Raw genomic sequence first — 25697 nt, 5'->3', positions numbered from 1 at the left:
TAGCTAGCCAACACCCTAGCTTGTTTAATGTCGTGAGGCTTTGAGCAACACCAACTCCAGGAGCCAAGAAGGAAGCAGCTATGATCTTTGTCGGATTCCAAAATGCAGCTGTAGAGTCACAGTTGTCCTCAAACTTATGAGTGCTCCTTTTGCTTCTCATCTTTCTATGATGTAGATCTACCAGGAGGGGGAGGAGGAGGAGCAAGGGGTCTTCGAGGTACAGTAACTGGGATCCCCGAGAAGGGAGGCGAGGGATTGTCTAAGCCAATTCCAATCTTTCCAGCATTGGGGTCACAGTTGTCTAGCCGATCAGAGGCGGCTGTTGCTAATCTTTTTTCAGTTTTATATTTTTTCATAGAGTTAATCACTTCCCACCAAGGTTTCATTAGCTTTTTCGCTGTCTTATCGTCATCTATCACCAAGTCCCACAAGCAATCACCATAAGCTCTCCACTCCTCTACTTCAAAAATCGACTCCGGTTCTTTAAAAAACCCTTTCGCTTTGCCCACTGCAACTAGCCCTGACAAGTCTTTTAACTGACTTACTCCCTGCTTTTCTAAAAAGCGCTTTAATAATTCAAAAGCTACCTCGACCTCCATCGCCCGATGTGAGGATAATCAGCGTCGTTTGTACGGCTCTCGCTCCCGGCTTAGCTTCAACTGCGGAAAGCGGATCCCCTCTTGAATTCCGAGGTTGGGTCCAGGCCGGAGGGTCGGAACGTATCAGGAATGATGCATAAAACGACTCCTCTTTTGCCCCCTGGCTGCCGTCTGCCAGTGCGTCTCCGTCTCTCGCTGCCGTATCAGAAATAGTCCTTTTCAGGTCCCTGTTCGGGCGCCAATTGCGGCGAGCGAGGAAAGCAAGCAGCCAACTCAATGTGAGTGATAGAGCAAGCTTCAGCTTTATTTTTAAGTCGCAGTGCTTTTATATGCTCTTGTAAACAAGCTTCACGGGTTGCGACACTTCCTTAACGAACAGTCTATTTCTGCACTTCGTGCCAAAATTCCTTGTTCTTGTTTATCGTTTGCTCTCAAGGTCGAAATGTCCCTCGCCTTTCTTGTTCATCGTTTGCTCTCAAGGCTGAGATATCCCTCGCCTTTCTTCCTCCTCCTGGTGACTTGCAGATTCTCTGTGATTTTCCATCAGCGGGTCTGACGCCGGGTCTGTAGTCAAGCTAATTCCATCGCATGCCCATAGTCCTCCAGCCCGCTTTCTATCTCAAACAACTTAGCATGGGACCCACATGTTGATTCAATCCTATAGTTTCCCACATTTCCCCCTTTTTCTTTTGTTCCTTGAGAAAGGAACACGGCATTCATACTTCTTTCCATCATTCGTTGCATACATTGCGATATACAAGGGACACACATTAATATAATGATAAACATTATAAATATCATTAGTCCCATCTGCAAAATGCTCTTGATCCAATTGCCAATGCCCCATCCATTAAACAAGCTGTTAAACCAACGCCATGGATCATCCTCCCTAAGTTCTGAGACCCTCCTTCTTAAGCTCTCAAGACTTGCATGTATTGATTCCGAGTGATCTGATAGATTCATGCAACACATCCCTTCAAATTCAGCACACCCATGTCCTTGGGCTAAAAGCAAAAACTCTATGGCTGCGCGGTTTTGCAACGTAGCGTGTCTTACGGAGTCTACATCTAGTAATAAGTCAGATAATGCCTCTGATGTGGCATTTGTTTGCTTAGCTAGCCAACACCCTAGCTTGTTTAATGTCATGAGGCTTTGAGCAACACCAACTCCAGGAGCCAAGAAGGAAGCAGCTATGATCTTTGTCGGCTTCCAAAATGCAGCTGTAGAGTCACAGTTGTCCTCAAACTTATGAGTGCTCCTTTTGCTTCTCATCTTTCTATGATGTAGATCTACCAGGAGGGGGAGGAGGAGGAGCAAGGGGTCTTCGAGGTACAGTAACTGGGATCCCCGAGAAGGGAGGCGAGGGATTGTCTAAGCCAATTCCAATCTTTCCAGCATTGGGGTCACAGTTGTCTAGCCGATCAGAGGCGGCTGTTGCTAATCTTTTTTCAGTTTTATATTTTTTCATAGAGTTAATCACTTCCCACCAAGGTTTCATTAGCTTTTTCGCTGTCTTATCGTCATCTATCACCAAGTCCCACAAGCAATCACCATAAGCTCTCCACTCCTCTACTTCAAAAATCGACTCCGGTTCTTTAAAAAACCCTTTCGCTTTGCCCACTGCAACTAGCCCTGACAAGTCTTTTAACTGACTTACTCCCTGCTTTTCTAAAAAGCGCTTTAATAATTCAAAAGCTACCTCGACCTCCATCGCCCGATGTGAGGATAATCAGCGTCGTTTGTACGGCTCTCGCTCCCGGCTTAGCTTCAACTGCGGAAAGCGGATCCCCTCTTGAATTCCGAGGTTGGGTCCAGGCCGGAGGGTCGGAACGTATCAGGAATGATGCATAAAACGACTCCTCTTTTGCCCCCTGGCTGCCGTCTGCCAGTGCGTCTCCGTCTCTCGCTGCCGTATCAGAAATAGTCCTTTTCAGGTCCCTGTTCGGGCGCCAATTGCGGCGAGCGAGGAAAGCAAGCAGCCAACTCAATGTGAGTGATAGAGCAAGCTTCAGCTTTATTTTTAAGTCGCAGTGCTTTTATATGCTCTTGTAAACAAGCTTCACGGGTTGCGACACTTCCTTAACGAACAGTCTATTTCTGCACTTCGTGCCAAAATTCCTTGTTCTTGTTTATCGTTTGCTCTCAAGGTCGAAATGTCCCTCGCCTTTCTTGTTCATCGTTTGCTCTCAAGGCTGAGATATCCCTCGCCTTTCTTCCTCCTCCTGGTGACTTGCAGATTCTCTGTGATTTTCCATCAGCGGGTCTGACGCCGGGTCTGTAGTCAAGCTAATTCCATCGCATGCCCATAGTCCTCCAGCCCGCTTTCTATCTCAAACAACTTACCATGGGACCCACATGTTGATTCAATCCTATAGTTTCCCACATTTCCCCCTTTTTCTTTTGTTCCTTGAGAAAGGAACACGGCATTCATACTTCTTTCCATCATTCGTTGCATACATTGCGATATACAAGGGACACACATTAATATAATGATAAACATTATAAATATCATTAGTCCCATCTGCAAAATGCTCTTGATCCAATTGCCAATGCCCCATCCATTAAACAAGCTGTTAAACCAACGCCATGGATCATCCTCCCTAAGTTCTGAGACCCTCCTTCTTAAGCTCTCAAGACTTGCATGTATTGATTCCGAGTGATCTGATAGATTCATGCAACACATCCCTTCAAATTCAGCACACCCATGTCCTTGGGCTAAAAGCAAAAACTCTATGGCTGCGCGGTTTTGCAACGTAGCGTGTCTTACGGAGTCTACATCTAGTAATAAGTCAGATAATGCCTCTGATGTGGCATTTGTTTGCTTAGCTAGCCAACACCCTAGCTTGTTTAATGTCGTGAGGCTTTGAGCAACACCAACTCCAGGAGCCAAGAAGGAAGCAGCTATGATCTTTGTCGGCTTCCAAAATGCAGCTGTAGAGTCACAGTTGTCCTCAAACTTATGAGTGCTCCTTTTGCTTCTCATCTTTCTATGATGTAGATCTACCAGGAGGGGGAGGAGGAGGAGCAAGGGGTCTTCGAGGTACAGTAACTGGGATCCCCGAGAAGGGAGGCGAGGGATTGTCTAAGCCAATTCCAATCTTTCCAGCATTGGGGTCACAGTTGTCTAGCCGATCAGAGGCGGCTGTTGCTAATCTTTTTTCAGTTTTATATTTTTTCATAGAGTTAATCACTTCCCACCAAGGTTTCATTAGCTTTTTCGCTGTCTTATCGTCATCTATCACCAAGTCCCACAAGCAATCACCATAAGCTCTCCACTCCTCTACTTCAAAAATCGACTCCGGTTCTTTAAAAAACCCTTTCGCTTTGCCCACTGCAACTAGCCCTGACAAGTCTTTTAACTGACTTACTCCCTGCTTTTCTAAAAAGCGCTTTAATAATTCAAAAGCTACCTCGACCTCCATCGCCCGATGTGAGGATAATCAGCGTCGTTTGTACGGCTCTCGCTCCCGGCTTAGCTTCAACTGCGGAAAGCGGATCCCCTCTTGAATTCCGAGGTTGGGTCCAGGCCGGAGGGTCGGAACGTATCAGGAATGATGCATAAAACGACTCCTCTTTTGCCCCCTGGCTGCCGTCTGCCAGTGCGTCTCCGTCTCTCGCTGCCGTATCAGAAATAGTCCTTTTCAGGTCCCTGTTCGGGCGCCAATTGCGGCGAGCGAGGAAAGCAAGCAGCCAACTCAATGTGAGTGATAGAGCAAGCTTCAGCTTTATTTTTAAGTTGCAATGCTTTTATATGCTCTTGTAAACAAGCTTCACGGGTTGCGACACTTCCTTAACGAACAGTCTATTTCTGCACTTCGTGCCAAAATTCCTTGTTCTTGTTTATCGTTTGCTCTCAAGGTCGAAATGTCCCTCGCCTTTCTTGTTCATCGTTTGCTCTCAAGGCTGAGATATCCCTCGCCTTTCTTCCTCCTCCTGGTGACTTGCAGATTCTCTGTGATTTTCCATCAGCGGGTCTGACGCCGGGTCTGTAGTCAAGCTAATTCCATCGCATGCCCATAGTCCTCCAGCCCGCTTTCTATCTCAAACAACTTAGCATGGGACCCACATGTTGATTCAATCCTATAGTTTCCCACATTTCCCCCTTTTTCTTTTGTTCCTTGAGAAAGGAACACGGCATTCATACTTCTTTCCATCATTCGTTGCATACATTGCGATATACAAGGGACACACATTAATATAATGATAAACATTATAAATATCATTAGTCCCATCTGCAAAATGCTCTTGATCCAATTGCCAATGCCCCATCCATTAAACAAGCTGTTAAACCAATGCCATGGATCATCCTCCCTAAGTTCTGAGACCCTCCTTCTTAAGCTCTCAAGACTTGCATGTATTGATTCCGAGTGATCTGATAGATTCATGCAACACATCCCTTCAAATTCAGCACACCCATGTCCTTGGGCTAAAAGCAAAAACTCTATGGCTGCGCGGTTTTGCAACGTAGCGTGTATTACGGAGTCTACATCTAGTAATAAGTCAGATAATGCCTCTGATGTGGCATTTGTTTGCTTAGCTAGCCAACGCCTAGCTTGTTTAATGTCGTGAGGCTTTGAGCAACACCAACTCCAGGAGCCAAGAAGGAAGCAGCTATGATCTTTGTCGGATTCCAAAATGCAGCTGTAGAGTCACAGTTGTCCTCAAACTTATGAGTGCTCCTTTTGCTTCTCATCTTTCTATGATGTAGATCTACCAGGAGGGGGAGGAGGAGGAGCAAGGGGTCTTCGAGGTACAGTAACTGGGATCCCCGAGAAGGGAGGCGAGGGATTGTCTAAGCCAATTCCAATCTTTCCAGCATTGGGGTCACAGTTGTCTAGCCGATCAGAGGCGGCTGTTGCTAATCTTTTTTCAGTTTTATATTTTTTCATACAGTTAACCACTTCCCACCAAGGTTTCATTAGCTTTTTCGCTGTCTTATCGTCATCTATCACCAAGTCCCACAAGCAATCACCATAAGCTCTCCACTCCTCTACTTCAAAAATCGACTCCGGTTCTTTAAAAAACCCTTTCGCTTTGCCCACTGCAACTAGCCCTGACAAGTCTTTTAACTGACTTACTCCCTGCTTTTCTAAAAAGCGCTTTAATAATTCAAAAGCTACCTCGACCTCCATCGCCCGATGTGAGGATAATCAGCGTCGTTTGTACGGCTCTCGCTCCCGGCTTAGCTTCAACTGCGGAAAGCGGATCCCCTCTTGAATTCCGAGGTTGGGTCCAGGCCGGAGGGTCGGAACGTATCAGGAATGATGCATAAAACGACTCCTCTTTTGCCCCCTGGCTGCCGTCTGCCAGTGCGTCTCCGTCTCTCGCTGCCGTATCAGAAATAGTCCTTTTCAGGTCCCTGTTCGGGCGCCAATTGCGGCGAGCGAGGAAAGCAAGCAGCCAACTCAATGTGAGTGATAGAGCAAGCTTCAGCTTTATTTTTAAGTCGCAGTGCTTTTATATGCTCTTGTAAACAAGCTTCACGGGTTGCGACACTTCCTTAACGAACAGTCTATTTCTGCACTTCGTGCCAAAATTCCTTGTTCTTGTTTATCGTTTGCTCTCAAGGTCGAAATGTCCCTCGCCTTTCTTGTTCATCGTTTGCTCTCAAGGCTGAGATATCCCTCGCCTTTCTTCCTCCTCCTGGTGACTTGCAGATTCTCTGTGATTTTCCATCAGCGGGTCTGATGCCGGGTCTGTAGTCAAGCTAATTCCATCGCATGCCCATAGTCCTCCAGCCCGCTTTCTATCTCAAACAACTTACCATGGGACCCACATGTTGATTCAATCCTATAGTTTCCCACACCTGGCTTGCAGGCAGGTCCTGTCCTGCCTAGCTGAGGTCACTTCTACTCTTTTCCTCTGAAAAATACCTAGATTTAAAAGGCCCTCATCAACTTGTGATAGCAATATAGCAACTACTCTTAGTTTAAAACTGATCTCATTTGCTCCTTGAAGCTCATACCTGTTTTCTTCCTTCCCTCGAGCTCATGTAGGGGAGCCAGGCAAAACAAATGCCTGTCGCTTCCCCCCCACCCCCTTTAGGCCCATGCTGTTGCCCCAAGTCAGCAGTGCTGCAAGTTCCCACTATTCCCTGCAAAACCTCTGTCTTTATTGATATTCAAGGAACATGAAAGGCAGAGAGTGGCTTCCAGCAAGACCTAGCTGTGGCAGGCTTTCATCCATCAGGTTTTGCCTTCTTTAAACCCGTGCAATATTTCTGTTGCCCAGGAGGAGGCTGATTCTTCCCAGCAAAAGAGGATGAATCGTGTCCTTCCATTTCCATCGCTCACTTTTAAACTCCTGCTCTCCTCAGTGCCTTCCGCTGCCCAACTTTGCATGACTTTTCAACACTACTGTTATAGCAATTTAGTGTTTCAGACCTCGTCACAGAGGGAGACAACACGTCTCCAGAACCCAATATATCCCCAGCTCTCTGGTTACACTTGACACGGCGGCCTTGCAAGGCAAAGCACTTCCGTGATGCGAATGCGAAGGCTTTGCACAGAGTTGCACAGGGTGGAGTGATGGTAGAGCCCCAGGAGAGGGGAATAGCTGGCATGCCTGAGTAGCTGCCCGAGAGATGCAGAGGGCTGGAGAAAAGGCACCATCCTTCAGTCTGTGGCAGCACTTGGCCCTGACATGGCAGACAGAAACATTTCTCCCTTCGTTCCACAGCTCCATCCTGCCTTGGATTGTTGCGTGTGGTGTTTGCCCAGAGGCTTCAATGCCAGCGGCAGACTTTTCCCCAAAATATGTGGTTGGTTTTGCTTTCTGCTTTTCACCGCCGGCACTGCTGATGCTCGTGCTTCCTCTGGAGCACTTAGGCTGCTTGTTAAAATTGCTTGGAAACAGATGCCAACTTCAGGTCTGGTCTCCATAAGCCTCACTCACCTTGTAATGCCTTTGTCTTTCAGTTTGGTGACCTCACACCTCTGTCTCCAACACCGCTGGACAAAGGTGCCTCCTCTCCCTCAAGGGGAATCCTGCTGGGTCAGGGTTGAATCACTGTGCGAGGGGGAACCTCGTGCTGGCCCCTCCACCCTGCTCTGTTAGGAGAAAGGAGCTCTTCCCCTCCGGTCGCCGTTCTCATGCCAAGAGCTGTCTTTTACAGAGGACATGAGTGACTGACCTGGGCAGCGAGGTGGACACAGCCCCCCGGAGCACGGGGGGTGCGCTTGTGAAACATTGTGATGGTGGCTCCGGCGGGGCTGAGCTGGTGGAGCTTCTGCCCCAGCAGGGTTTTATTCTCCCTTTCTGTGTCCTGGGGGTCTGGGCTGGTGCGGACTACAGGGCAGAGGTGGGTGGGGGAATCTGTCATCGAGCCAAACTGCAAAAACAAAGCCCTGGGCCAAATCTTTCTGTGAATAAAGGCCGTGTCATAAATAGCTTTTATTATGATTATTTTTATTATTATTTCTAATGATCACAGAATCACAGAATCACAGAATCAGGGGTTGGGAGGGACCTCAGAGGTCATCTAGTCCAACCTTTCTAGGAAGAGCAGAGTCTAAACAAGACGGCCCAGCACCCTGTCCAGACGACTCTTGAAGTGTCCAACGTGGCCGAGTCAACCACTTTCCTGGGGAGATTATTCCAATGGTTGACTCTCCTCAGTGTGAAAAATTTCCCTCTGGTGTCCAATCGGAATCTCCCCAAGAGCAATTTGTGTCCATTGCCCCTTGTCCTCTCCATGGGACTCCGTGTAAAAAGGGAGTCTCCATCTTCTTTGTAACTACCCCTTAAGTACTGGTACATGGGGATGAGATCCCCTCTGAGCCTCCTTTTCTCAAGGCTGAACAAACCCAGTTCTCCCAGCCTATCCTCGTACGGCAGCTTCCCAGTCCTCTGATCATCTTGGTGGCCCTTCTCTGGACCCCTTCCAGCCTGTCCACATCCTTTTTGTATAGAGGGGACCAGAACTGTACACAGGTGTGTACGCAGGTGTGGCCTGACAAGCGCTGAGTAGAGTGGGATAATGACTTCTTTATCTCTGCTGGCGATGCCCTTTTTGATGCAACCCAGCAGCCTGTTGGCCTTCTTGGCCACAGCAGCCACTGTTGGCTCATGTTGAGCTTTCTGTCCACCAGGACCCCCAGGTCCCTTTCCACAGAGCTGCTCTCCAGCCAGGTGGATCCCAGTCTGTGCTGCACTCCCGGATTATGTCTTCCCAGGTGCATGACCTTACACTTCTCCTTGTTGAACTTTGTAAGCTTCTTGCTGGCCCACTCCTCCCACCTATCCAGATCTCCCTGCAGAGCAGCTCTCCCTTCTGGCATGTCTGCTTCCCCACTCAACTTGGTGTCATCAGCAAACTCCATCAGGCTACTCTTGATGCCAGTATCCAGATCACTTATAAAGATGTTGAATAACACTGGGCCCAATATCGATCCCTGGGGGACTCCACTAGTGACAGGTTGCCAGTTTGAGAAAGAGCTATTTACCACCACCCTTTGGGTGCGGCCTGTCAGCCAGTTCCCCACCCACTGCACAGACCGCTTCTCTAGCCCATAACACATCCATTTCTCCAGGAGGAGACTATGGGGGACCGTATCAAAGGCCTTGGAGAAGTCCAGGTAGACAATGTCCACCGCCCGCCCCATGTCCACCAGGCAAGTCACTTTGTCATAGAAGGCCACCAGGTTAGTCAAGCACGATCTGCCTTTAGTGAAGCCATGTTGGCTTTTCCCAATCACGTGCTTCAATTGACTTGTGATGGCCCCCAGGAGGATTTGTTCCATAACTTTCCCAGGGACTGAAGTAAGGCGGATGGGCCTACAGTTACCCGGATCCTCCCTCGAGCCCTTCTTGTAGACAGGGGTAACATTTGCCTTCCTCCAGTCCTCAGGGACGTCCACCGTTCTCCCTGACTTCTTCAAAGCTTATGGAGAGCGGCTTTACGATGATGTCAGCAAGCTCTCTCAACACCCTCGGGTGGATGTTGTCAGGGCCCATTAGTTTGTGGGGGTCAAGCTCCTCTAGTAGTTCATATACTAACTCTTCCTTCACCGACGGTGGGTCGGTGTTTGGTTCAATTGGCAATTTTGTTCCCAAAGCCTGGGACCCTGCAGTGCTGGTAAAGACCGAGGTGAAGAAGGTGTTGAGGACCTCTGCCTTTTCTGCATCATTGGTGATTGATTCTCCTTTTCCGTTTAACAATGGGCCTATGTTTTCCTTCTTTTTCTGCTTGTGGTTGACACGTCTGAAGAACCCTTTCTTGTTATTTTTTATGTCTACAGCCAGTTTCAATTCAAACTGGGCTTTTGCTTTTCTGACTGCGTCTCTGCACTCTCTGGCTATGCCCTTGTAGTTCTCTGTGGACAATCCTCCGCTTCTCCATTTCTGGTGTGCTTCCCTTCTGGATTTGAGTAGACCCAGGAGGTCATGGTTGAGCCATGGGGGCCTCTTGCTCTGCCTACTTCCTCTTCCTTTGTAGAGGATAAACTGGTTTTGTGCTTCCAATAGGGAGTTCTTGAAGAATTCCCAGCTCTCACTACCTCCTTTGTATTCCATGGAAGCCTCCCATCGAATCCCTCCGAGTTGAGCCCTGAGCGCACTGAAGTTTGCTCTTCTAAAATCTAGAACCCTTGTCTTAGAGGTGACCTTCAGCACACTCAGCAGGATCCCAAACTCCACAATATTGTGGTCGCTGCAGCCAAGGCTGTCACTAACCATGATATTACAAAGCAGGCTTTCCCGGTTTGTGAATAGCAAGTCCGGCAGCGCCTCCTTCCTGGTTGGCACGTCTATCATTTGTATCAGGAAAGAGTCCTCTATACACTCCAGGAACTTGGTAGATGGCATGCAAGCTGCCGTATTGTTCTTCCAGGAGATGTCTGGGTAGTTGAAGTCACCCATCAGGACCAGGCTCTGTTAGCCAGAAGCTTGCTTTAGTGCCCCAAGTATCACTTTGTCGGCTTCGTCACCATGGTTAGGAGGTCGATAGCAGAAGCCCACTGTGAGGTCCTGCTTGGATATGACCCCTTTGGCTTTAACCCAGAGGCATTCGATAGAGCAGCCACTATCACCATAGTTGGCTTCGATACATTCCAGGTGTTCCTTGATGTAGAGTTGTCGTGGTTCAGCCTCAGCTGGCAACTGAGTACCACCCAGCCGCTTGCTCACTGCCCCCCACCCCTGTGGCATGGGGAAGAGAATTGGACAAGCAAAAGAACTTGTGGGTTGAGATAAGCACAGTTTAAGGATTACAATAAAATAATAATAATTATAATGATTATGATAGTAATGACAATAATGTTAAGATAATAAAATGGAAAAGGAAAGGAAAGGGAAAATAAAGGGAAAAAAACCACAGAAACACGAACGATACAACCGCTCACCACCCGCCGACCGACGCTGCCCGTCCCCGAGCCGCGATTGCTTCCTCCCTGCCCCGGCCAGCCCCTCCCAGTTAACATACTGGGCATGACGTTACAGGATATGGAATATCCCTTTGGTCAGTTTGAATCCGCTCTCTTAGCTGTGCCCCCTCCCCTCCCGGCTTCTTGTGCACCCAGCAGAACATGGGAGGCTAGAAAAGTCCTTGACTAGTACAAGCGCTACCCAGCAACAGCCCAAAACATCTGCGTGTTGTCTCAACATTTTTTTTCCATGCTAAGTCCAAAGCACAGCACTATACCAGCTGGAGTGAAGAAAATTAACTCTACCCCACCTAAAACCATGACAAGAGTGCAACTCCTCCACCTAGTCTACCTTGCCTATCTTTACAAAAGAGCTTGTAACCGTCCATTGTGATGCCCCAGTCGTCTGAGGTGTCCCACCATGTTTCATTTACTCCTACGATGTCGTACCCTTCTGAGTGGGCACGGAGCTCCAGTTCCTCCTGTTGTTACCTAGACTGCGTGCATCCGTGTACATACACTTGAGGTGTTTCCTCTCTTGTCTCACCTCTTGGGAGACAGCTAAGGAGCCTTTGTCACCACACTGCTTGGCCTGACTTACTCTCCCGTTGGAGGTGACTTTGTGAGCGTGATGAAGTGTTTGATGTGAGCTTTTCCAGGGGTCCCATGTACATTTTCATAGCAGAGCATATTCTATCCAAATATATTATTTGCTCGTTCGGAATGGTACTAAGGTAGCTGTGGCACTTGGAAAAATATTGCTAGTGGAAAGGGAAAAGAAGGTGTGTGTAGTGGCACATCTTTCCCTCTTACTGTCCCGTGCTGTTGTCTGTCGGGGTGATGTTTGTCTGTAAATGTCTCATATCGAAGCAGCAGGAGACAAGTGAGAAAGCTGGATATATTTGTAAATAACGACTAGGAATACGCCCTGGGTCAGAGTCTGCACTTCAGATCCTGCCAATGAGATCAGATGGTCTAAAAAAACAACGGAGCAATGAAGCCTTAAACTCCCCTGCTCCCACTGAGCGTGATCTTAACTTCAGCTGGCGCATTGGCTCTTCCTTGCAGCCGCTACCGACCAAACCCGGTGACCTTCTGCTTACCACGGACGGGCAAACGAGATGCTCTGGAGCTCTGCAGCACCGTGCAAGGAGCTTGGATAACCACCTAAACCCGACATGCACAAAATTCCCAGCTTTAGCTGGGAAGAGCAATAAACACGTATCAAATGCTCAGGCCTGTACAAGAATTGTTGTGGTCCCATTTCTTCTTTAGTCACTGAAAGGAGGTGTCAGGCAGATGCTGCAGCCTTACAGTGTCCGGGGGAGGTGCAGGATCTGCCCACTGCAGTCCAGTTAAAGCACTTTTGGCCAGCGACTCAGTCTGAGGCTCCCAAAGAGGTGGATCGGGAAGCGGCGGTGTTCCCTGTTGAGCCAGCAGGACCCTTGGAATGCCTCCCCCCCGCATACCCCTGGTACGATTTGGCACAGGCGCGGGGAGGGTGACGTGGCAGCGGACGCAGCGGGAGTGACGGAGCGGAAGGAGAAAGATGATCATCACCGGCAGCAGCGCCGGCAGCGGCACCGCCCTCTGCCCAACCCTCGAGACTGGCTCCCGGGGCAACCCTTGAGATGGGAGTCGGACGAGGAGGGGGATTGGGGTGCCTGGAGGGGAGGACAGGGGGGGTATAGAACAACCTCGAGTAGCAGCGAATCAGAAATTGGGGGAGAAACCGATGCCCACATGTGGGAAGAGGGGGCAGCTTGCCTGCAGCGCGCAAAAAAGAGGCATAAGGCAGCAGGGACTCGGAGGACCAGTCAGAAGGAGGGAGGAGAGGGACCGCCAAAAGGGGAGGTCCGGAGTGCTGCAGCTCCGGAGGGGTCCGCGGAGGACGTGCTGCGGCAGCTGCAGCAGGCTATGCGCGCACTAGGGGAAGTAACTCGGCGGCAGACAGGACTCTTAATGAAGGGGGCGCCCCAGCGACAGTCAGTCGAGTTACCTAACTGGCGGCTGATAGCCAGAGATTGTAGCCTCGATGGAGTAAGGATAGAGATGCCCGGGATCTTCCCTGTCCGACTAGCTCCAGGAGGAGGGGTGGAGTGGACGCCGATAGATGCCAAGCTAGTGCGAAGTTTATGGCGAGAAATTAGAGAAAAGGGGTGAAAGACGAAGGAGTAGGATTGCTGCTGGACGCTGCGCATGCAGCGCCGTTGACCCCCTCTGATGCTAAGCAGTTGGCGAAAGCAATATTGGCTCCCACAATGTACATACTTTGGAAGGAGGCAATGCACAGTGCCTGCCATGCCCTCGTAGAGCAAGTGGCGGCAGTTCCGGGCCACCCGCTGAGAAGGACCACCCTTGACCGGCTCACTGGCAGAAGTCAAGGACTGGAAACCCCGCAGTTGCAAGCAGCAGAATTAAGGGGCAGGGAGCTGCAAGCGGTAACGGAGAGTTCCCGCAGAGCGTATAGCGAAGTGGGCAGGTATGAGAAAAAAGCAGAACCTTGGCAAAAGATACAGCAAGGACTAGCAGAGCCATTTACAATGTTTTGTGACAGGTTGCAGAAGGCTATTATAGAATCAGAATTGCCACCAGCAGCCAAGGAGGCAGTCGTTATGGATTGCCTCCCAAGTCAAGCGAATCTGTAGACACAAGATGTCCTCCGCACCCTGGCAGTGGGGGCTTCATTGGGTCAAACCATCAGGCATGTCTTATGCCAGGAGGCGTTGAATCAGCATGGCGGTGCGGGAGCGCACATCTGCCAGAACCCTGACAGTGGAAGCGAAGAAAGGGTGCTGGTGCAAGCGGCCGGGGTGGGGCCCAGATGTCACTTGTGTGGACGGCAAGGGCACTTTAAAGCTGGGTGCCCGCTAGCGGAAAGGGGAGGACGTAATGGAGGAGGAGCGCGCCCAGTAGGGAGGTGCTGGGCGTGTGGGAAGCCAGGACACCTGGCAAGAGATTGTCCAACCACAAAGCCGGGAAACGGCCAAAGGAGGGCGAAGCGAGGGGGATTCACGCTTCCTGTGAGTCAAATGGCCCCCATCATGGTGCCAGTGCCAGGAGCTTGGCCCACCATAGCGGGCCAAGGGGGAGTGACCCTTCAGGCAGGGGAGCAGAACCAGCAAGATTTGCAGGTTACAGCCCCCGCGTGGCCTTGGTCATAGGCTGTGACGAGAGACCCATGGCGGCGGTGATGATTACCCCGCAAGAGCCGAGTTGCCCGGCACGGATATGCCCGGGAATGTTAGTGGATACCGGGGCAGATGTCACAGTGATGCCACTCGAACGGTGGCCACCAACTTGTCCCCTTGCCATGGGAAAGCGTATAATAGGGGTAGGAGGAGAACAACAAACGAGGACTAGAACTTGCCCTGTGAAACTCGAAGTCATGGACGAGGAGGCAGGGAAGCTCCTCACGGCCGTAGTGACCATACTAGGAGCAGATGGGGTAGCAAGCCCCTTGTTAGGGCGAGACGCCCTTGCCCAGATGGGGATCGGGTTGAAAAATTTAGCATAAGGGCCACTGCCTCAGAGGGGCTTTGTCAGCACAAGTTAGTGTGGAAAACTGAACAGCCCGTCTGGGTGGAGCAGTGGCCCCTGACAACAGAGAAAATAGAGGCTGTAAGAGCTATAGTAAAACGAGAGCACGAAGCAGGGCACCTAGAGCCCTCGATGAGCCCGTGGAACACCCCTATATTTGCTGTAAAAAAGAAAGATAAAAACCAATGGAGGATGCTGCATGACCTTAGAGCAGTAAATCAGCAAATGGAGGACATGGGGCCTCTCCAACCTGGCCTACCAGATTTGAGTGCTGTCCCAAAAGGATGGCGAGTCATTGTTTTAGATATCAAAGACTGCTTCTTCAGTATTCCGCTACATCCAGATGATAGAAAGAGATTTGCCTTTACTCTGCCTGCGGTGAACCGCGCAGAACCAGGTAGTAGATGGCAGTGGACAGTACTTCCGCAGGGGATGAAAAATTCTCCAGCGATCTGCCAGGGGTATGTGGCTTCTGCATTGCAGCAAGTAAGGCAACAGTATCAGGAGAGAATCTACATGATCCACTACATGGATGACGTCCTCATAGCTGCGCCCACCGAGGCGTTGTGTGAACAAGTCTTTTCAGACACCCAAAGGGGCCTTGAGAGACAGGGCCTCAAGGCAGCTGAGGCAAAAGTACAGCGAGGACCAGTGTGTGGATTTCTGGGTGCTAGAATACAAGGGGATTGCATACAAGCTCAGCCTATTAAACTTACACCTAGGGTTAAAAATTTACACGATGTACAGAAGCTGGTAGGAGCACTGCAGTGGTTGCGGACATTCGTGCGCGTCACCGGTGAGGAGATGCAACCTTTCTATGCGTTGCTGAAAGGGACCGACCCATGGGAGCCCAGGAGTTTAGACGCTGAGGCAGTCCAGCAGTTGCAGATGATAGAACGTCGAATGCAAAAGGAAGGAGTATGGCGGTGGGACCCCCAGGAGGAATTAATCACAGGTTGGATTCTGACCGCCGGTGGAGGATTAGGATTGCTATATCAAATACGGGCAGGGGAAGAAAAACCACTGCGATGGATATATCAGAAGGCCCCCAAGGATGCATTCTCCACAAAAGTCAAGGTAGCTGGGGGAATGATTTGGCGTCTGCGACGGGAAAGCAAGGGAATCTTTGGGAAGGAGCCAGATAAGCTCACAGTGCCGTGGAATGGGGACAAATGGCGGAAGGTGGTAGAGAGTGAAGAGGATATACAATTGGCAGTATACTCATACCCAGGGAAAATCGTCACAGGCACGGTACAGAGGTGGGCCGACACAGCCAAAGTGGTGGATTTAAGTGTGGATAGTAGAGTTTTGGATACCCCTCACCCAGGACCAACATATTTCACAGACGCTTCCTCGAAGACGAACAGAGCGGCGGTAGTGTGGAAAGAAGGGAATAGTGGATGCGCCAGACGTATGAGGAGCGGGGTAAAAGTGTGCAGTGGCTGGAGGTGAAAGCGCTAGGGATGGCCCTGCGAAAGGATATAGATCGGCATATAAATGTGTGCATGGACTCCTTATACGTGTATAAATTAGTCATGTCCATGAAACGAGAGGGTGTACCACACACGGAAATTGCCTTGATGCTAGAGGTTGCTTTATCGCAGCGAGGAGCAACTGTGACAGTAATTCACATTCGCAGTCATCAGACGGGGCCTGGACCACTGATTGAGGGGAATCGCATGGCTGATGAGGCAGCCGCGGGAGCCTGGACATTGACGGAGGCAAAGAAACTGCATGACCAACTGCACCTGGGTGCTAAAGCCTTGGCAAAGGAGTGTGGCATCTCAATAAGAGCAGCAAGAGAAGTAGTAGCCACCTGTCCTTACTGTCAGCACTCGCCATTGTGGGAGGCAGGAGTCAACCCTCGAGGACTGGAAGCAAATGCTATCTGGCAGACTGACTTTACTGAATGTCCACAGTTGGCCCCCGGACGGCACCTGGCAATTACAATTGATACATATAGTGGAGTCATCATGGCTACTCGACATCGGAAGCAGACCGCAACGCAGTTGGCTGCGCATTGGACCACGGTAATGGCGTGGCTTGGAAAGCCCACCGAGATAAAAACAGATAATGGACCATGCTTTCGGGCTCGAAGTACCCAAGAATGGTGTAAAGCTTGGAATATTGTATTAAAACACGGCATTGCTTACAATAGCACAGGGCAGGCAATAGTAGAACGCGCTCATCACACCTTGAAAGCAAAAATAATACAGCTTGGGGAGGGGTATAAGGGAGCTATACCCGTAGCAGCTCAGCAAACTATTTTAATGCGTGCATTATATTCGCTTAATCATTTTATACGCGGGCAGGAGCAAGTTACAGCAGTGGAGAAGCACTTTGGCAAAGCTCAAGCAGGCGAGCGCTATCCGCAGGTACGAGTAAGGTTCCCGGGCAGTGAGCAATGGGAGAGAGGATGGAAACTGAGATGCCTGGGGAGGGGCTACGCTGCGGTTGAGAATGAAGGGCGCATAGAGTGGGTGCCTGCAAAGTGTGTGAAAGCAGAACTGTGCAAGGATGTACAATGAATAATCCCTCTCTGAGTTGTCTCTTTGCAGGGTCTGCTGACATGGATCCTCATGCTAACCGTACCATTGGGAAAAGAAATGAGCTCCTTGACGAGACTGCAAGCACTATTGCAACGAGAGCGACACTGGGAAAGGGCGGCAAAAGAGAGATATGAACTGGGATTGGATAGTAATAATTGGGGGGATCTTGTTGTGTGTAGTAACCATGGTTACTTGTGGGCTGTCATTGTTATGCTGTGTTATAAGACAAATCAGAGAGCGCCTGCGAGAGTTACATGAATATAGATAGACCTGACCACAATATGTATCCGCTTACGCAAGTAGATTTGTAGAATTTTTCATAGCATGGGTAGGGGGAGATGTAGGGGAATAGACAGGGATCGGCGACCGGAAGATCACGGGATGTGACGGAAAGATAGACTCCTCCCCATAGGAGTGGCAGGAACAGGAAGCACAAGAGCTATATAAGCGTGTGACGCAGCTAAATAAACGGACATTTTGTACCCATCATATTGATGTCTGTGCATCACTGTCCCCAGGGTGGGTAGAGCCCTGTGTCCCGGAGATATGTGGCCCAAGATAAGTTCTCCCGTAGAAGCGTACAGCTACAAGGTGTTTCCTCTCTTGTCTCACCTCTTGGGAGACAGCTAAGGAGCCTTTGTCACCACACTGCTTGGCCTGACTTACTCTCCCGTTGGAGGTGACGTTGTGAGCGTGATGAAGTGTTTGATGTGAGCTTTTCCAGGGGTCCCATGTACATTTTCATAGCAGAGCATATTCTATCCAAATATATTATTTGCTCGTTCGGAATGGTACTAAGGTAGCTGTGGCACTTGGAAAAATATTGCTAGTGGAAAGGGAAAAGAAGGTGTGTGTAGTGGCACATCTTTCCCTCTTACTGTCCCGTGCTGTTGTCTGTCGGGGTGATGTTTGTCTGTAAATGTCTCATATCGAAGCAGCAGGAGACAAGTGAGAAAGCTGGATATATTTGTAAATAACGACTAGGAATACGCCCTGGGTCAGAGTCTGCACTTCAGATCCTGCCAATGAGATCAGATGGTCTAAAAAAACAACGGAGCAATCAAGCCTTAAACTCCCCTGCTCCCACTGAGCGTGATCTTAACTTCAGCTGGCGCATTGGCTCTTCCTTGCAGCCGCTACCGACCAAACCCGGTGACCTTCTGCTTACCACGGACGGGCAAACGAGATGCTCTGGAGCTCTGCAGCACCGTGCAAGGAGCTTGGATAACCACCTAAACCCGACATGCACAAAATTCCCAGCTTTAGCTGGGAAGAGCAATAAACACGTATCAAATGCTCAGGCCTGTACAAGAATTGTTGTGGTCCCATTTCTTCTTTAGTCACTGAAAGGAGGTGTCAGGCAGATGCTGCAGCCTTACAGTGTCCGGGGGAGGTGCAGGATCTGCCCACTGCAGTCCAGTTAAAGCACTTTTGGCCAGGGATCCGGTGTCTGCAGGGAGGCAGAGTCACCACAGCAGAGCGGCCGGTTTGCAGGGGTAATATGCCCGTTACACCAAAGTTCACGGAGGGGAGAAGCGTCTGAAAGGTCAGGCTGCTGCTCTGCACGGGGCCACAAGAAGCATTTTCTAATTATGCTTCCAGACTAGGTGTGGAGGATGGGAGCAGCGAGACAGGGGTGTGCCGGCTGACAGGTCATTCCTGCTCTCTCCCCTTGGGAAGGGGAAGCTTTACCGTCAGCCTCTCCCTCTGTGTCCTTGCTCGCTTCCCTCCCCGTCTGGATTATCCCGTCTTGCGGGGACGGCTGGACCAGCCTGAACCTTCCTTCGGATACCAGCTCTCAGGGCGGGAACGAGGGCCTTATTTCCCCCTGGGGAGCAGAGCAGCCCCTCCTGACCCCGAGCGTACCCGGCTGCAGGTGGAAAGCGAAGCGCAGCTCAGAATGCTGCCGTTAGAAGGTGCCCACGGCCCCGTTCGGCTCGCTGCTGGCTCCATCGCCCCTCCCCGGGGGGCAAATCCCTGCAGAGACTCCGGCGCGAGCGTTGCTGCGGGGCTGGGCTGGCAGGCCGGGGAGCTGCCGGGCTCGGCAATGGGACCCCAGCGAAGGGCGGGGGAAGCGGGGCTGCCTGCGCAGCCCCTTGCTGCCTGCCAGGGACAGGCCGTGCCCGCGCGTGGGCAAAGGCTGGTTGGCAGCAGCAGGTACTTCCAGTCTAGAGGCAACGTAGATGGGGGGGGTGGAGTTCGGCCCTGTAGTGTCCTGCCACCCTTTGCAAGTTCAGGTGAGGTGTGCCCTCGTTGTCCCCTGCCACCAAGTGCCACCACCCTTCAGGGACCGTGGCTGTTGCCAGCTCCCCTGCCAGGCAGGCCACCTCTCACCCCAGGACATTCTCTTCCACCCACCATCTCACCGACACACGCTTCCCAACCAGCAGAGAGTGGCAGGAGGTGGTACGGGGGTGACAGCAAGTGCACCGCTCCCAGGGAAAACGGGGGGCTTGTGACACCCCAGAAGAGGTTCGGCATTGCCGGTCCCCGGGACTCATCCCAGAAGGACGAGCTTTGAGCTGGAGAGTGCGGCACAGCCCGGGGATTCATCGGCAGCAGACCTGCATGGCTGGGGCAGGGTGTTTGGGCAGGGGAGACTGCAGTGCTGCAGCCGGGGACCAGGCTGCCCGCATGGGAGGTGCTGCCAGTCTGGTGACAGGTGGTTCTGAGAGCTCAGGGTGGACGCGTGGCGAGCCCTTGGCTGGTCCTTGTGGCCACAGGGCACAGAGTAACATCGGCTAAAGCCCATGCCTGCACAGATGGGCAGCTCCGGTTCTCGGCCGCCTGGGCAGCCCACCATGCCCTGGCATCGCCCCCGGCCTGGCACGGCCGCCCTGCCTGCCCAAGCCCCCGCTGCTCTGACAGCCATGTCCCCATCTCCACGCTGCCCATGGTGGCAGGTCAAGCATCAAGGATGAGCTTCATCCCGGACCTCCTTCCCCATCTCATACTGAAGCTATGGGCCGTCCTGCCCCACAGTGTCACCCCCTCCCAGGGGGCCTGTGCCCTTCCCTGGGCTTCAGCCCATTCTTGGGGCTCTTCTGCTCCCTCTCCTTGGGATGAGGAATAGTGCTGCAGGAAGAAAGACCTTTGCCTGTCACTCTGGCAGCACCAGGAGCCCAAAGAGTGCCCTGGACTCAACCCTCCTTCCACCTCCAGGTCACTCTTACTGCCTCTGCACAAGACACAGAAACTGAGGCACAGATCAAGATGCCTCATGGCAGCAGTTCACCACCCTGCTGGGCACCACCAGGCACCACTGGGTACCGGTACCAGTGCCAGTGGCTCTGCCCTCCCCTGCCCACCTGGCCTGGCTTAGCAATCATGGCTGCTCCCGGGGCTGAGCTGGGGCTGTTTAACCAGCAGACAGGTTTCACCTGGAGCCTGCTGGGTCTCAGAGGGGGCAGGCCCATAACTGCCTGCTGCAGCTCATTCTGAGTGGCTGCCTTTATAAGCCAGCAGCTTGGGTGCTCTAAGGGCTTTACCTTTCTTCAGTTCACTTTGTCTTTTAGGAGCCTTAGTTTGGAGGAGGGGAGGTTTGGGGCCTGCTGCTTGCAGGTCTCTAGGAGGTAAAGCCAGCTCTTTCTGCCTTTCTCAGCCCTGCTAAGCAGGTAAGGGCACAGCAACGAGCTGCCTCTGCTCCCCCATCCCTGGGCTGGGGGCTGCAGCCCAGAGCAGGGCTCTGCCCTGGGGCTGGCTGCAGCTGGGAAGCCTCCTACCACTGTGCTTCTCCTTTGTAATGTCCCAGGCGAAGGACAATGTCATCAGGCAGTTCCGGGGTGGCCTCAGGGCTCGCTTCCCAGCCCAGCTGCAGCACCCCTCAGCTGGAACAAAGGAGTTCCTTCCCAGCGCGGCATCTCCTTCCACCGCAGAGCCGCTCGCTCGCCCTGATCAGAGAGGAGGACTTCTTAAATAGCTTCAATGGGTATGTGTCCGCTGGGATGCGTGCGGGGGCTGAGCCCTGCTCTTGCCTCGTGTTTGTCCCCAGGGGAATGTGTCCATTGTCGGGGATGGATTGGGGTTCACGGTCTGGCATTGGTGCTCCCAGCATCGGGAGGCACACGGGGTGCAGGCTGGCGTTGCTCCCCTGTAGCTGATGGCCCTGGGTCTCTGCGGTGTCTCTGCCATCTGCACTGTTGTAGCTGAGACCAGGCAGTGCTGTGCGTCCCAAAGGCCACCAGCTCACACCCCTGTCTCTGCTGCTCTGCCAGGAGCTTCTCTGATGAAAGCGATGTCTGTGGGGCTGATCTGTTGGACTGCAGCTCCTCCGCCCCCGACCCGCAGCTGGTCCGGAGAATTGTGTCCCAGGTGGAGTTCTACTTTTCTGATGAGAACCTGTCCAAGGATGCTTTCCTTCTGAAACGTGTCCAAAACAACAAGATGGGCTTCGTCAGCATCAAACTGCTGACGTCCTTCAAGGAGGTAGGCAGCCCATGGCACCTGCCAGCCGGGGTGGGAAAGGGCCTTTGGGTGGAGGGTGTCTGGGTGTGCTCTGTGTGTCTCTGGTGGGGTGTGTGGGGAGGTCCAGGCTCCCCTCAGGCTGTCTGTGTCCCAGGGAAGTGCTGGTGGTGCAGAGCTGGGCTCTGCTCCCTGCCCTCGATGTGCTGCAGCAGTTCTGCAACCAGGGAGGGTGGCTGGGGAAGCAGTGAACAGTCCTCAGTGCTGGATTTGCCTCTTCTGCCCGTTGTCCCCCCGTGCTGCTTTGGGAGAGACCATCCCTTAACCGAAAAAGCGCAGTGAAGTGCTGCTGGTGTGAGGAGGTACTGGGAAGCAGCAGCTTGTTGCTGCAATCCAGGGGGCACTGGAGACCACCTGCTGCAGACCCGCATCTGCTCATGTGAAAGGGGGATGGTGCCTTGCCGTGACTTCAGCCTGCCTGGTTGATGGATTGAGGGTGGTCCCTGCCTGGGGACACTCATGGGGACGCAGTGGCTCCCTTTCTCCCACAGATGAAATACCTGACGCGTGACTGGCGGCTCACACTCTACGCCCTGCAGTTCTCGGAGCTGCTGGAAGTGAACAAGGAGGGCACCAAAGTGAGGCGGCGGGTCCCCCTTTCCGAGTCCCTGCGGAGCTTCTCCCCCAGCAAACTGCTGCTGGCCTGGGAGCTGCTGCCGATCCAGAATAACTTCATGGGGACCATCGTGAGTATGTTCAGCCCCTTTGGTGCCATTGTATCCATCCGCATCCTGCAGCCGGGCCGCAAGCTGCCCTCGGATGTGCGGAAATACACGTCGCTCTTCCCCGAGCTGCTGAGAAAGCGCTGTGCCCTGGTGGAGTACGATAGGCTGGGGAGCGCCCGCAGGGCCTTTGAGCACCTCGGCTGCCAAAGCCACCAGTGCGGTGAGAGCATCAGGGTGGTCTGGCTCTGCTGGAAGGTCTCCAAGAAGGAACCTCAGAACAGGAGGGAGGTGGCGAAGAAGCTGGGCCACCAGTGGGATTGGAAGGCGCAGGCGGCGGCCACGACCTTCCCCGATGGCATTGGGGGCTCCCTGCTCTACCGCTCTCCGGAGTCAGGCAATGCTCCAGTGTCACCGTCCCTGCTCCTGAACACGGAACCCTCAGCACCCACCTGCCCATGCAGCACCTTCCAGCCCAGGGACTTTAGCAACACCTTTACAAGATCGCTCCTCACCAGGAAAGTCTTCCCCCCACTCGGGATGGGCTTGGGCACCGGTGGCTGCCACGGCTTCCGCTCCAACACGGAGTGGCCCCACGGCTGCGGCTGGGGGAGCGGGGTGGATACGTGGGCACCCAGGGGCAGCAGGCCTGCTCTGCATGCCACACCTCCTCCCAGAAATTCCCTGGCAGGAAATCGGGTGCCTGAGCCCCTTGGCCTGCGGGGTGGGGTGCTTCGCCTGCCCAATGGCCCTGATGGCACCAAGGGCTTCAGCAGCAGCATGGGGAGAGGAAAGCTCACCCTCCAGCACTGAGGCTCTTTGACCTTTGCGTTTGGGGATTTTTCTTTTTTTCTTTTCCACTTCACTCGAGCACAATAACTCTGTGTGGGCCCTGAGATCTGCGGGCAGTGGTGGTGCAGCTGGTGCAGGGGACGGTAGTTATCGGTTGATGACAATGCTCGGAGCAGGTCAGCATGTGAGACGAGATGCTGAGCAGCAGCGACCCCAGGAACTGCACCATACCATGCTGGTGGCACCGAGAGCGCGCCTGTGCAGGCTCCAGAGGGGCTCCCAGCACCCCAGCGGCGTCACTGAGACTGCTCAAAGGAAGGGGCTTATCCCCTACGACCGCTGGTGCTGGGGCTACTCTGACGGGACCTCACCCCGCACCTTCTGCAAGCCCCACCCGCAAAGCTGAGGTGGCTCCCCGAAGTCGTCGTTGGCTGCCCTGGCCCACGTTGTGGCTCTCGGATGGGAAATAGGCAATAAAGAGGGGTTAAACTTCCAGGCACTTTCTGGCTGCTGCAGTGAGTTTTTTCTTTTTAATTATTTCCAACCCCTCTCACCCCCACCCCCCATCCTATTTAGTGTTGCGGCTGCCCACAGTGGAGGCAGAGAAGGGGAGGGGGTTCCCTGGCTGGCCTGCAGCTCCCTCCCTCGCCATTCTGGGGGTGATTTGGGTTATTTTGGGGGGTGAGGGAGGCAAAGCCGGTCTCTGGGGCTGAGTGAGGTGGGCCTGAGGAAGGGTGTGATTGTCTTGATTGGCTTTGAGGGCCTTTGCAGCGAGCCCTGTCCCTGCTGGAGGGGACGCTGGTCGTGCTCAAGACGGAGGCCTTGCAGGCCTTGTTGGGGCGTGTCTGTGCCCTCCCCAGCCCCCGAGCTGTGTCCCTGTCCCAAGGGCCCCGTGCTGCTTTCTGCGTGGGGCTGTGTCCATGAGTCCTGCAAGGAGCTGTCTGTCGTGGCTCCCCCACCAAAGGGCTGCTTTGCCCGGGGAAGCCTGTGTCCGTGCTGACCCCCCTGCCATTGCCTGCCCTGTGGGCACTGAGTCGGCCCTGGCTGTGTCTTGGTGCCCTTTGGGGCTGGCTGGCTGTGATTTGGGGCTCAGCAGGGCTTCTGTACCCCTTGGGTGCCCTTTCCTGGTGGCCCCTGTGCTCCCTCCCCCTCCCATGCGGGCACAAAGCCATTTGCACAAACAGCTTTTCATGGAAACAGAAACCAACACAACAGATACCAGCAAACCTACGACATCCCCTCCTGCCCCAACCTACCCCCAAAGTACACCACCCCTACTCAACCACCACCCACTCCCTCCATCTCCTCCACATCCCTGCCACCCCACCAAAACTCCCTTGGCTCCCCAATACCGTCTTGCCACCTCCCAATAACCCCTATGACTAGATGGCCCCTAAAACTCCTTTCCAAGCCAAACTATTCCATGATTCTATGAAACAGCGTTTATCTGCCTGTTCTGTTTGCCAGCGGCTTGATCCAGCCCGCTGCTAGAGAGAATGCCACCGTATGTGGTGCTTTTCACTGCCTCCCTCTGACCAAACTGTCCTAGGACCTCGGCTATGGACTTGTTCTGCCAAATCAGTGTGAAGAACTTGGGGGCTTGTGTTGTGCTTGGGTGGCTTTGGGGTTTTGTTTGGGGTATTGGAATTTTTTTCCTTTGTGCCACAGTGCAAGTTAAATAGTGCTGTGGTTTGTCTTACGTCTGAGCAATTCTGAATATAAAAACACCATGTGCAAAGGAATTTGGAATTGTCTCCTGGAAGCACAGACACTTCTGGTTCTTGCTGGAGTGAAGAAGGAGCAGAAGAACTTATTTCTTCAGCTCCCAAACAGAAAGTAAATGCAAAAGTCAGCTCCCGAGACGGAGAGCCTGCGCTCCGGCACCCGCTCCAGCTCTGCTTCTCAGTTTCTTCTTTTATTGGTGTCACGTTGGGCAAACTTGCCTTTCATTCTGTCTTGAGGAGTGCTTTTCAAAAGGAAGTTCTCATTTTGCCCCTCCACTTGACTAGATGCTAGAAAGAGTCAACCCTCAAATGCTGCCCTAGAATGTTAACCTCCTGTATGACATGAGAAACACAAAACTCTGCATGACTGTGTTGCAAACAACGTCTATGTGTTTGCCTGTGCCTCTGTAAATCCCAAGCCACGCTCTTTTAACATCACACTTGCTAAGTGTATTTGCTGACTCCCACACCCACAGGAAGGCTTTTTCCTTGTACCCTCAGGTCTGTTGGTTCCCTCTAAGTATGGTTTTAATCCATGGGGTTTTGTCCCAGTTGGATGGAAGGCGTGGAGGTCCTGAAGAGCCTTGCTAAGGCAGGCAGCCGGAGGGAGAAGAGCGAGTCTCTGCATTGCAAAGGCTGCAGTATGTATCAGATGCAGACGATCCCTACGGACCTTCTCTTAGGAGACAGGCTCTCTGGCTTTGCTGTGTGGATCTACGTGTCTCCGTCCTCTCCAGCAGAGATACCAAACCCTGGCCAGCTCTGAGCCTCCTCTGCAGTACAACTGCTGCTGATACGTCTCTGTCCAATTATATTTTCCGTTGTACCCTCCAATTACCACAGAGACATTTTTCAGGCTCCAGAGAAAACGTAATGGGAGGCGCAGTAGATGAGGGCAACGTATTCTTGTTTCCTTTCAACAGTAAATAAAGCAGGCTGCGATTGTTTGCTTTTTGCCCAGCATAGCAGCGTGAATGGGGAAAGCACTAGATTATTGGCCTCATTTCTC

At 52.4% G+C, this 25697-nt stretch overlaps 1 protein-coding gene across 1 annotated transcript; it reads left to right on the top strand.

Moving 5' to 3' along the window:
* Positions 1 to 20810: 20810 nt before the first annotated feature.
* LOC142049706 (la-related protein 6-like) lies at positions 20811 to 22985 on the top strand. Its single transcript, XM_075077635.1, has 3 exons — positions 20811 to 20977; positions 21264 to 21474; positions 22002 to 22985. The coding sequence occupies exons 1-3, from the start codon at positions 20811 to 20813 to the stop codon at positions 22983 to 22985; spliced, it is 1362 nt and encodes a 453-aa protein (XP_074933736.1).
* The last annotated feature ends 2712 nt before the right edge of the window (positions 22986 to 25697 follow it).

The sequence above is a fragment of the Phalacrocorax aristotelis genome, chromosome W, assembly GCF_949628215.1.
Source record: "Phalacrocorax aristotelis chromosome W, bGulAri2.1, whole genome shotgun sequence".
NCBI classification, from domain to species: Eukaryota; Metazoa; Chordata; class Aves; order Suliformes; family Phalacrocoracidae; genus Phalacrocorax; species Phalacrocorax aristotelis.
The sequence above is the reverse complement of the archived record's forward strand: the minus strand, read 5'-3'. Positions and strand labels throughout refer to the sequence as shown.